General features: G+C 41.5%; 1 protein-coding gene across 2 annotated transcripts in view; it reads left to right on the top strand.

The window, feature by feature from the left end:
- Positions 1-7,935: 7,935 nt before the first annotated feature.
- CUL5 (cullin 5) overlaps positions 7,936-13,292 on the top strand; it is a 96,492-nt gene continuing 91,135 nt past the window's right edge. For both annotated transcript variants that reach the window (XM_082843965.1, XM_082843966.1), the window contains exon 1: positions 7,936-8,348. In XM_082843965.1, coding sequence (XP_082700091.1) covers positions 8,325-8,348 — 24 coding nt within the window. In that variant the 5' untranslated portion in view covers positions 7,936-8,324. The remainder of the gene's footprint in view (positions 8,349-13,292) is intronic.

Genomic DNA, 13,292 nt, shown 5'->3' with positions numbered 1-13,292 from the left:
ATAAATAAATAAGAAAAATATATCAGATTTGTGTTTACCAGAGGCAAGGTGTTAGGGTAGTGGGAATTGGATGAAGGTGGTCGAAAGGCACAAACTTCCAGTTAATAGATGAATAAGTTCTAGGGATGTAAAGTACAACATGATAAATATAATTAACCCTGCTGTATGTTGTATATGAAAGGTGTTGAGAGTAAATCCTGAGTTCTCATCACAAGAAAAACATTTTTTTCTATTTCTTTAATTTTGTATCTATGTGAGATGATGGATGTTCACTAAACTTACTGTGATAATCATTTCATGGTGTATGTAAGTCAAATCATTATGCTGTACACCTTAAACTTATACAATGCTGTATGTCAATTATATCTCAATAAAACTGGAAGGAAAAAAATTTCAACAATGTTGTGAATTATCCTTTCTCTGAAACTTAAAACTAACGCCTCACTGATCAAAAGGATTGTCCAGTACTTTAGACACCCCAAAAAGATATTTGTGAACTTCTTTTCTCTGCTGAATAAAAATGAGATTCAATAATGATTAAAAAAAAAAGGAAATTAGCAAAGTGCTAACTGATTCATACGATTTACAAAGGAGGCAGGATAATGGAGATAAACATTTTTCTCACAAGGAATATATAGAATTTTATTTTAAAATAATAAAGTAATTATCGGAAAGAATAATCTTTTAGTACCCCAAATTAAGTATAATTTGGTAGCCTTACAACATATCAGATGGTCACTAATTCTTCCATCTGCTCCTATCCACATCTACTACATAGAGAATGAATTAGAGAAGCGTATTTAGGGATCTGTTGAAGTTATCCTGGCTTGTAATAAGGTGATGGCAGTGGTTATAGAGTGAAAATGGACAGATTCAAATTATGTTTTGGAAACAGAATCAAGAGGATTTGCTGATGCATTGGTTGTAGGGGATAGGGAAAAGGAGGAATGATGATGCCAAGGTTTTGGGCCTGAACAACTGGGTGGAGGGTGGTTGTTTAAACTGAGATGAGGACGCCTTGGGGAGGTGAGAGAGAAACTCTTTTGGACGAGCAAAAGGCATGGAAATGGCTGTTAAAGGAGAGAGAAGATCAGAAGTTATGTTTTGCATATTGTCGAAGGTAAAAATGTTACTGAGTCCAAGCTTGCTCTGCTTGCCGCACGACAGGCCAATAAATCAGGAGACAAGGTGTTGAGGCAAAGAATACGATTTTATTCAGAAAGTTGGAAGATGGAGAAGATGGCAGAGTAATGTCTCTAAAAAACCATCTTATTGGGGCTTGGATGCCAGTTTCTTTTATAGAACAGAGAGGGGGAGGAGGTGGGGAACTAAAGTAAAAAGGCCATAACTCTTGCAAATATCTCTTAGAATGGACAGCCTCGGGGAGGGGATGTGTTAATTTCTTCTTTCTTGCAGCCATCCACAGGGGGACAGGGTCAGGATACTTCCCTGAACAAAGGCACTTTGGTTTAACATTCAAAAGCAGAGGGGCAGGGTTCCCTGAGGCAGGCCATTATGTATGATTATAATAACAAAAGCAACGAAAAGCAAAGGTTAAAGTCAAAGAACAGATCCAACATGGAGTCAAAATTGGCTCTTCCCTGTTACAGGGTGATTTTGTAACTGAACAGAACCCTATGAGGCCTTCCTAGAACAGACCCCTCCCCCATATCCTCTGCTTTAGCTCTTCTCTGAAGTGTCTAGATAATAGTATCTGATGTACATTTCCAGAGTTGTTTTACAGATGCTAAAACCCTCACCAAATGGAAAAAGTTAACTACTTGATGACATGAGCATGTAGCCCCCAGGCCTACTGCCGGCTACCGATTGATAATATTAACCCTTGTGACACCACCCTGTTACCATCAACCAATCAGAGAATTATGCCTGAGCTGATCACATACCCTGGGACACCCCTCCCTCACCTTGCCTTTAAAATGCTTTGCTGAAACTCATCCAGGAGTTCGGGCTTTTTGAGCACTAGCTGTCCCTAACTCCTTGCTTGGTGCCCTGAAATAAATGCTGCGATTTCTTCATCACAACCTAGTGCCAGTAGATTCGTTTTACTGCTGCAGGTGAGCAGACCCAAGTTTGGTTCTGTAACAGTTTTACTGTTGGGGTTGTTTTTATAATCAGGGAATCTCTATGTCTAAAGATTAGTTCAGCTAATCATTTATGAGACCAAGACTGTGAATTTGGAGGGTCTGTGTCTGGCCTTATCACAGGTAAATGATAGAGTCACTTGTGAGTGACTCTTCAGGGAGTCATGAGAAAGAATGGACAATCTAAGTCATATGGAGAAGGGTCTTTCTTTGTAGTAAGCTGTTTCTGGAAAACAAAGTTTGGTAAGGGGGATTACCTGTCACTGTTTTCTAGGAGCACAGGGCTCATGTAAAGTCAACACTGTCAGTATGTTATACTTGAGATATTTGTGAGATCCCAAATAGAGATGGCAAGCAGGTAGTTGGATATATGAGTCAGGTATCTGGGAGAGAGGTCCAAGGCTGGAAATATATATTTGAAAGTTCTCAACATTATAGGTGATATTTAACACTATGGGACTTGGTATGATCACTAAAGGAGAAATTGTATATAGAGAAAAGAGGGTCTAAGATAGAGCTCCAAGGAACTATAACCATAAACGTTAAGTAGAGGAGAAGGGCACAATATGAGACAGATATAACCATGATGTGGGAAACAGGAGAGTTCGGTGTCATGGAGGCCAAGAGAGGAGAGCCTTTCAGGAAAGGGAAAGTGGAGAAGTGCACTGAAAGATGTGGAGAATTAAAATCAGGGCAGTGACCATTAAAACTGATGAGGAAATTAAAGGAAGGATTCTTTTCTTTTAAGATGAAAGATGCTTCTGAACATGTTTTTTATGCTGATGGGAATAAAATAGGAGAGAGGGTAAAAAAACTGATGATACAAAAGAGGTGGGTGATGGCTAGTTCTTGAGATGGGATCCAGAATATAAGTAGAAGTACTGGGCTAGAGGAGGGGCCTGGCCAATAATACAGTAAGAGAAAGGGATTAAAAATGGAAGGACAGAAGTCTGAAGATTTCATGGGAGAAGAAAGGAAAGATGCCATTTATTTTTGCAATGAAGTATGGATGGAGGTAATCCACTATGGAGGAGGAAGGGGAGTAAGAGGTTATGAAATGAAACACGTATACAAGGGAATGCAGTGGAAGAGCAAGCCCAACAGAGAAAAATAGGACAGGATTGTTGGGTAGTGTTAAGTTCCCATTTGAGGTCTGAGTTTGAGTTTAAAGAGAAACCACTCAACCTGGTTTTGGGCTTTTGTCCAGCAGTGTTCAGCTACTTGGGTGTAGGCATGAAGAAGACTGAGAGGGTTTATTAAAGGCTGTGATTTTATTACTTATGTACAACAGAGGAAAAGGGGCTAGGTTGTTGTAGATATTTTCAAGAAAGTGATTATATAACGTGTATATCCTGACCTTGTCCTATGGGTGGAAACCTTAGGATGGTTTTCTTCAGTTTCATAAGTTGCTAGTGGGGATTTCACTTCCTTATCTCCCCATCCCCCAGTCACCCATCTTGTCCAGGGTCCCACTTTCTGGAGATGGAAGTGGAGCTTAGGAGTGTTTGGGGCCATGGAAGAGGAAGTCATCCAAATATAGTCCCATGGGCTGAGCAGACTTAAGGTGATTGCTTTTATGCAATATGGAGAAGGCAGCTGCCTCTAAGATACCCTCTCCCAAGAAAGGCAAGTAATACACCCGTCATCACTGGCAAGGTGTGGCATCCTCTGTCACAGCAAAGTAGGATCTTCTGGATTAGGAATAAGGATAGAAATTGATATAGGGATACAGTTCAATTCCAGTTACAGTTAGGCTTAGGGTTGGGTTTAGGGCTGGATTTGTGGGTCTTCCTGGTGCCAGGCAATGGTACAGTCTTTCGAGGTGAACTCTTCTTTTTCTCCATGTAGTACCCAAAGGTCTAGGAAGCCCCACTAGCCATCTTCCTCCCTCTCCCACTCCAAAATCTTGAAAACCCTTGATGCCCCATCTAGTTTTTCACCAGTTCTTTGTTTATTGATTAAACTTTACATACTACCTTTATATGCACAAAGCTTTGTTTTTTGCTTCTTACAAATGAAAAGCTTTGACTTTATAGCTATTGTGTCAAAAATGGACTTCAAGAGCCTATTTTGGAAGTAACAATCCCAAACATCCTGGAAGCAACAGGTGCTTTAGGGTCTGCTAGTCTTGTTTGGATTTCTATAGTGAAGTGTGAAAAAATAAGCACAAACATATTTTTCAGAGATTTATATCATTACAGCTGAGTGGGGAAAAAAAGATGTTAAAGAGTATGTTTTTTTGTTTGTTTGTTTTACCGGTACGCGGGCCTCTCACTGCTATGGCCTCTCCCGTTGCGGAGCACAGGCTCCGGACGCGCAGGCTCAGCAGCCATGGCTCACGGGCCCAGCCGCTCCACGGCATGTGGGATCTTCCCAGACCGGGGCACGAACCCGTGTCCCCTGCATCGGCAGGCGGACTCTCAACCACTGCGCCACCAGGGAAGCCCTGTTTTTTTTTTAATGTTTTAATTCACAAGAAATTTATTATAATTGTGGTTGTCTCTGAGTAAGGGAGAATGGATGCCTGAGGGACTGTGGAGGAAGGGGGCCTATTAAAATAAATTTCCTACAACACTTCATTATGAAAAATTTCAAACATATAGACAAGCTGAAAGATTTTACATAGAGAACAGTAGTAAACCCACCCCCAGATTCTGTCATTAATATTTTTGCTACACTTGCTTTGTCCCCTTTCTATGCAACCATCAATCCATCTTATTAGGACCTCCCAGGTGGTCCAGCCGTTAAGACTCCGCACTCCCAATGCAGGGGGCTCAGGTTCAATCCCTGGTCAGGGAACTAGCCTGCATGCCGCATCTAAAGATCCTGCGTGCCACAACTAAAGCTCTAGCCTGCATGCCACAACTAAAGATCCTGCGTGCTGCAACTAAGACCCGGCTCAGCCAAATAAATAAAATAATTAAATATTTTTAAAAATCCATCTTTTTTGGATACATTTCAAAGCAAATAGTAAACATAAGTTATCCCTAAATTCTTCAGCATGAATATCATTAACTAAACTCAAATTTTGTTTACTCTTTTTTCTTTTGAATGAGATGCAAAAATCTTAAGGGTACACTGGCTGAGTTCTGACAAACGCATACACTTGAGTAACCCAAATACCTACCACAACACAGAACATTAAATTACCCCAGGAAGAGGAAGGAGGCTTACTTTTTTTTTTTTTTTTTTTTTGCGGTATGTGGGCCTCTCACTGTTGTGGCCTCTCCCGTTGCGGAGCACGGGCTCCAGATGCACAGGTTCAGCGGCCATGGCTCACGGGCCCAGCCGCTCCGCAGCATGTGGGATCCTCCCGAACCGGGGCCCGAACCCGCGTCCCCTGCATCGGCAGGCGGACTCTCAACCACTGCGCCACCAGGGAAGCCCAGGAGGCTTACTTTTAACTGTATTCCTTTTAGCACCTTCTGAATTTTATATTATGTGCTTCTGTTCTCTATCTTTAAATAAATTAAATATTTGAGCATTTAAAATATTTAAACATTTTAATAATGATGGTTTATAGAGTCTAAACTGGATGAGGAAGAAAGTGAAGACAGGAGGGGATGATAGGTAACAAGGAAGTGGTGGGGTAAATGGAAAGAAGAACTCATTTGAGATCAGACTTTTGTAGCCGTGGTGTTTCAAGAACAAGCGAGTTGGGAGAAAGAAATGTCTTGTTAGACAGTGGGATATTTGAAACTGTTTTCAAAAGTAGTCATAAGTTCAGAGCGTGATCATAGGAATAGTACTGTCATAGGATAGTAGACCCCTCCAAACCATATGCTCTGAACTGCACATTGTATTTTACCCTTGCAGTATTTACCACAACTCCAATTAAGCAACATTTGGTTTGTATAACTATGCTTAATATCTAGCTCCCTTATTAGACTATAAACTCCAAGAGGGCAGAGGTCTTGTCTGTCTCATTTAATCCTATATTTCCAGTGCCTAGTACATAATAGGTACTCAAACAAGTATTAAATACTTAATTGGATTCTTTAAGCAGGGTCATTAATTTATGAATTAATTCAATTGTTATAGCACAGTTTGTCACCTAACTTTTTTTTTATGGTACATAAAGTTGGTTATAATTCAATCAACTTACACTTTAAATTAAGCAGTAGAGTTGGACTAGGGTTGAAGACAACCCAGTTTCACTGGAAAAGGGAACCATAATTATATAAAGTTTATTCCGGACTAGGCCTTTTCTCTGACCCAGCTGTGACCTTGACCAGAGAGAAGCCTCCATTTTCCCATCTGTAGAACAAAGATGACCTCTAAGAGTCATCCCTATGTTGACAATCTGGCAGGACATTACAGGCCTAGTGGCTCTGCATCCTTGTTCTACCACGTAGTCATTGTTTAATCATGCCTAGATTACTCACTAATATAATCACTGTAAAATGTGGGGTAACTAGGTGGCATGATTGTGCTGATTTAATGAGATAGTACAAAAGTTTTCTAAATTACCCTTCTCCTTCTATTCACTACACAGTAGTCAGAATGATCATGTTGGAATGGGAGTTTGATCATACCACTCCCTCTTCACAAGCCTGCAATGAGAAGCCTGCAATGATTGCCCATCTCACTCAGAATAAAAGCCTGTCTTTACTGTGGTCCACGAGGCCCTATAAGCCCTTATGCTCTTCTTACTCTCTGCTCTGAACATACCAACCTTCTTACTGTTCCTCTGACACTCTGGGCAACTTGCCACCTGTGTTTCCCCCTATTTGGAATGCTCTTCTCCTGCATATGTCCTGGTCTTCTCCCTTATCTCTTTCAAGTCTTTTTGCTCAAATGCCATCTTCTCAGTGAGACCTACTTGGATCCCTCTATTTAAAACTGCAAACTAGGGACTTCCCTAGTGGTGCGGTGGTTAAGAATCCGCCTGCCATTGCAACGGACATGGTTTGATCCCTGGTCCGGGAAGATCCCACATGCCTTGGAGCAACTAAGCCCATGTGCCACAACTACTGAGCCTGTGCTCTAGAGCCCTCGGGCCACAACTACTGAGCCCACGTGCTACAACTACTGAAGCCCACGTGCCTAGAGCGCGTGCTCTGCAACAAGAGGAGCCACTGCAATGAGAAACCCGCGCACCACAATGAAAAGTAGTCCCTGCTCACCGCAACTAGAGAAAGACCGCGCACAGCAACGAAGACCCAATGCGGCCAAAAAAAAAAAAAAAACAACAAAAAAACACTGCAAACGTCATTACTTTTGCCTGCTTTATTTTACCCTATAGCTCTTATTTATCTCTGTACTTCTCTTACTTATTTCTAATATATTATGTGTCAATGAACACAGTTTGGAAACGTGTATAATACTAGATATATTCTATATCTATATAGGTTCTATATATAGAGTATATTCTCTTTCTTCTAGTGGTTTGAGGTCTGAAGGGATAAAGCTTAGGGGTTTATGGCTTAGGATATTCTAGGATAATGTGCCTTCAGATAATCCAAGATTTATATTCATTACCTGAATAACCTCTTATAGATTATTTCACTGCCAGGCACTCTTGAGTAGAAATATTAATAGTTAACACTTTCGTGCATGCATTCATTCATTCATGCAAACAAATATTTAGTGGGTGCCTTCTATGTGCCCTTTCTTCTTGAAGACAGCTATTACAAGCATTTCATTCGGGAATCCCCCGAGGCGGGGGATGAGGGAATACGTCTAGTCCCGCCAGCAGAGGGCGTGCTTTCGCACTCTCCGCAGCCTCCCGGCCCACGAGGCTTTCAGGCTCCCACGCTCGCTCCCCAGCGCGGCCCCGCCCGCCGCATCACGTGACTCGGCCACCGAACCAGAGCTGCAGGGCCCAAGCCGGGCTAAGTTCGTTGCCGGTGGCCTCTGCGGGTGCAACCACAAAGGGTAATCCGAAGGAGTGGGGGGGCTCGCGAAGTCGATGCTTCCTCTTCCAATTCAGGTCGGCTCCCGTTACCTTCTCACCATTCGCCGTTGCTATCCTCCTGAGCGTTTGCATGAGCTCTTTCGTCTGGGGAGGCTCCGGTGACCATGTAGGGGGGAAAAGTGAGGAAGCTCCAGGTGCCTGGGACTAGGTCACCGCTGTTGGCACGCCGCCCCGGCTCCCCCCACATCTCCATTGCGGGCCGGTGGCCCCGTCAGCCCAGGTGGAAACTCCGGCCTGCAGTTGTGGCCTGGCAAGGAGCGCCACGAAATCTCGCGCCGTCTCGCGAGAGTCTAAGTTGAAGGAATATGGCGACGTCTAATCTGTTAAAGGTAAGACCCTCAGTCCAGCTTGGTTTTTACCCTGGGGGCGCTGGGTTCAGCTCTTAGGGAATGGCTCGGCCCAGGTTCAGCGGCAAAATGTGGGAGTGTTCAGGGGTTGCCTACCGGAAGGGAAGCCAGGGAGGCTGCCGCCGAGGACCGGAACGCGGGTCTCCGGCCTTGGGGTGGAGAGGCTCTGGTTGTCCGTCTTGCCGGTTGACCGGTGTGTGAAAGGCCCTGCCGAGGGCTGGAGGGGAGCAGTGCTTTCAAGGGACCAGCTCTGGCCTGGGACCGCAGAAGAAGGGTGGTGCCGGGTCCTGAAGGATAGGGCAGTTAGTATTCTTGGCGTCTCAGTTTCTTCTGAAGCGAGAGCCTAAGGCGCAAAGAAGGAAAATCCAAGAAAATGTTCCATAACAGGTTTTAATGACTGGACCCCCACCTCCTCAATTTCTGTTCTCATTCTGCCTGCATGAAACTACAAGTCAGACAGCAGTGCCTGTCACCCACTCCCTCCCTTATCTGCATGCTACTCCTTCCCTCCTATCCTCCCTTTCTTAAGTTCATATTTTACCCTTTTTTCCTTAGGAAACTGTTCCTCAACCCCATTACAGCACACAACCAGATGATTACTGTGGAAGCACTACCATCGTTTTATGGGTTAGGATAGTTGCCTTATCAAAGAAAACGGTTAAACTTAGTTTTATGTATTTGGGATAGCAAGGGAGATGTAGGCCCAGAGAGGCAGATTCTCTACCATCAGTTAAAAAGTTTGGAGGAGAAGAAGGAAGACATGGCACTAGTTTCTGCTATGCTGTCTTTGTAATAGGAACCTTTTGCCTTAAAAGTATTGACTGAAATGGGGGTAGTGATTAGCTCAGGGAACATAAACACAAAGGATGAACTACTCCTCCCTCAAACCCATCATTAGGCCTTCAGACAGTGTGGATTGATAATAGAAAATAATAGAACAGAAAATATATTAAAATTTACTGTAACCTCACTCATATCTTCTTTAGACTACTACACTGTTAGCTACACTGTTAACTGTTTAATACATGGGACTGTCTCCTAAAATGTAGACCTAATTTTACTAATTTAAGAGGCAATATATCTTTTAAAAGGGGAAGGACCTAGAACTTGACTGAATTTCTGCCACTTAGAAGCTGTATGACTTTGGGCAAGTTTCTAAACCTCTCCGTGCCTGAGCTTCTTCATCAATACAGTGCCATTATCAATAGCACCTATTTCATAGGAGCATTGTGAAGATTGAGTTAATATATGTAAAATCTTAAAACAGTGACTGGAACTTAATTAGCACCCAATAAACATAAATTGCTAGAGTTACTATTTCTGCTGCTTCTCTAAGAAAACAAATTCATGGGAATTGAGTAACCCACTCTCTACTTTTCTTTTATAACAGTATAGCAAAGCTCTAATGTGTTAATTCAGAAAGAAAACTTTAACTTGTTAATTCAGAAAGACTCCTGTTAATGCATCCGTGTATTTACATAAGCAGTAGTGTATGTTATTAATTGAAATGTGTTTAAGAAGTAATTGAATTCCTTATTCTTTGTGAATTTTTGACTTGTTGATTACCTGGATATAAAGCAAGGTCTTTTTTCCTCCCAGATTTCTCTCTCAGAAAAGAGTGAGTCACTTTATTCTACTCCATACAAAGCCTTACAAAGGATTGTTTGGAGGAGATATAAGTCTGAAGCTACTTCAGTCAATACTAGTAAGTGGTTACCTTGTAGAGATTGTGAATCGACATCTATAGCACACACCTACCTATAGAATGAAAAAACTGCCTGAATGTCTAGAAATCGGCACTTAGGACTTAGGTTAAAAAGGTCGTAATTCAAGCAGTTCTGTAACTCAAATAACTTTTATAAATGAAAGGAAAGTGATAACGCTTTGACAAACTGGTAAAAGACTCAGTCTCTTTAGTGAACATGAAGAGATGCCAAAGATACACTGGAAAATTTTCAGCAAAATTATTTAATGAAGTGTTAAAAAGGGGGAAAAAGAATTTCTAAATATTTTATATAGTATGTGATTTTAAATATGTACGACTAACATAATAAAATGGATATTATAAGTAGACATTTGATTCTTTTATCTGTATCACCAAAAGTTTATGTATTCAAGGTGGCCAGAAAACCTTTTGTTTTTCTTTTTTCTCTCTTCATTGCGGGGGTGGGAGGCTGGAGGGGAATTGCCTTGTGTTTATACATTTAGAAGTAGTTAATTAAAAAGTGGGGAAGTTTGTCTTCTTGGAGAAATGCAGTAAGATCCTAAAAGAATTCATAGGATCATTTAAATTCAAGTCTGGAGGAGGGTGTGTGAGAGGAATGGAGTGGGAGTTTGGGGTTAGCAGATGCAAACTAGTATATAGAGAATGGATAAACAGCAAGGTGCTACTATATAGCACAGGAAACTATTCAATATCCTATGATAAACCATAATGGAAACGAATATGAAAAAGAATGTGTGTGTGTGTATGTGTCTGTGTGTGTGTGTGTGTGTGTGTGTGTGTATATATATATATAAAAGTGAATCACTGCTGTACAGTAGAAATGAACACATTGTAAATCAACTGTACTTCAATTTAAATAAATAAATAAATTCAAGTCTGGTAGTACCTTGAATAGAGATAGAGCTGGCTGGGGAGTGGCCAACTTAGCCTCATTTCCTTTTTTGACAGGATTAATAGGTTAGTTCATTAGACAAATGCCTTAGACATTGCGTGGTTAGATTTCATCAGAGCATATTTGACAGAATTATCATGTCTTATGGTCAAAATGGAGGGATGTGGGCTAGATGAGAATACAGTTTGAATTTGATTATCAGGTAAACAGCTGTACCTGAAGAATGATGAATAATAAATCATCAACCCTGAAGGGAGGCCTTTAGTGTCCTGCTGAAAAAATATGTCCTCTTCCTGTGTACCAGTAACCTGGTTGGAGTTAAGTTTATTGAATTTGTGGATGAAGAGTTCGAAGGGATAGCTAATAAGTTTATGAAAGATAACAAGGTTCAGAACTTTGCTGTGAAACTTGAAAGTCAGAACACAATGCGATAAAAACCACCTACTTATTTCATATTGGAATTTGATTGTAATAATAATTATATTTACTAACGTAAGTGGGCTATTGCTGGGTTTTGGAAATCTTTTGGATATACAAATATTTGTGTTGTACAATTTTACATATACAGTTATCAGTTGTTTGGGGGTTTATATCTCCCCAAACCTTTCAATATTACTACTTTAAGTTTGCTGTTTTAACATATAATTCTCCTTGTTCCTTTACTTTTGCCGTTACCACCTAGGCCTTCAGTGCACATTTTCTTCATTTCCAAGTGATTATCCTATTCCAAATAGCTGTTGTTGAAATCTTATTTTGTTAAACCTAACCCTGTTTAATTCTTAGCACATTACTTTATCCAGCTGTTTGAATGCCCTTAACTTTCTTGGTCAATAATACCACAACCTTTTCTAGTTTCCCCTATATTCTCCTCTTTTCCAAGGCACCTGCTACATTGCCTGCTTCCACTTGTTCTTGTTCAGCCTTCTTTTTCCCCCCAGGACTTAGCAGCATGTCTCCTGTTATTTTGTTTCAGTCTCCTTTATTCTCACTTCTATGAGGATAAGAAAGTTCACCTATCCCCCTCATATAAACTTAACCTGTACTCTGCTTTGGCTTCAAACCTCTGCCCTTTTCTCTCTTTCCATTCACTGTCATAGTTCTTAGAAAAGCAGCCCCCAGTTGCTTCTTTTATAATTCTTCACCTTTTTCCTTAATTTATTATGACTTGGCTCTCCCCGTACCCCCACCCAATTATATTAAAACTGTCAGTCTCAGGATCACTAGCAACCTCCTGATTGCCAAAGGAGATTCTCCCTGGATACATTCATCCTCTATTCTGATATTGTTGCTTGCTTGCTACTTAATGCTTCCCTTTTGGTTTTATGACATTCTCTACTTGGTTTCCTATCTCTCAAATCTCATGTGTTTTTCACCTCTCCTCCCCAGTATAATTATTTCTCAGGATTTAATCTTCATCCTTTTTCTGTCTTTGTACTTTTTTTTTTCTGGGTCAGTCTTAACTCCCATGATTTCACTATTTTTATCTTTTAACTCTGATCTGAGGACTAGACCAAAACACATTGCTGACCATATCACTTTCCAGCTCATTTTTTAAAAAACTACTTATCTATTTGGTTGCGCCGGGTCTAAATTGCAGCAGGCAGGCTTGCTCCTTAGTTGCAGCTCCAGGGCTCCTTAATTGCAGCTTGCCAGCTTTTTAGTTGCAGCACGTGGGCTCCTTAGTTGTGGCATGCATGTGGGATCTAGTTCCCTGACCAGGGATCGAACCTGGGCCCCCTGCATTCGGAGTGGATTCTTATCCACTGCACCACCAGGGAAGTCCTGCTCATATACCTTTGATAGTTCAAGTTCTTTGAGATCTTTCTAGCTGTGTCTTCTCCCTAATACCTCTCTCCTCCCTCTCCCCCACTCCTCTCTCTCTCTTTCTCTCTCTTTCTCTCTCTTTCTCTCTCTCTCTCTCTCTCTCTCTCTCTCTCTCTCTCACACACACACACACACACACACACACACGCACACACACACCCTTACCCCTCCCTCTACCTGGCTAGTTACTTCTTGATTTACTGCATACCAGAGTCTTCAAGACTTTTTGTTTGTTGTTTCGTTGTTTTTTTTTTTTAATATTTATTTATGGGCACATGGGCTTTCCTCTAGTTGCGGTGTGTCAGTTTTCTCTCTCTAGTTGTGGTGCATGGGCTCCAGGGCACGTAGGCTCTGTAGTTGTGGCACGCAAGCTCTCTTGTGTGAGCTCAGTAGTTGTGGTGTGTGGGCTTAGTCGCCCTGTGGCATGTGGGATCTTAGTTCCCTGACCAGGTATCGAACATGTGTCCCCTGCATTGGAAGGCAG

The sequence above is a fragment of the Leucopleurus acutus genome (genome assembly GCF_964270905.1).
Source record: "Leucopleurus acutus genome assembly, chromosome: 8".
NCBI classification, from domain to species: Eukaryota; Metazoa; Chordata; class Mammalia; order Artiodactyla; family Delphinidae; genus Leucopleurus; species Leucopleurus acutus.
Note: the sequence above shows the minus strand (reverse complement) of the source record. Positions and strands in the feature narration are given on the sequence as shown.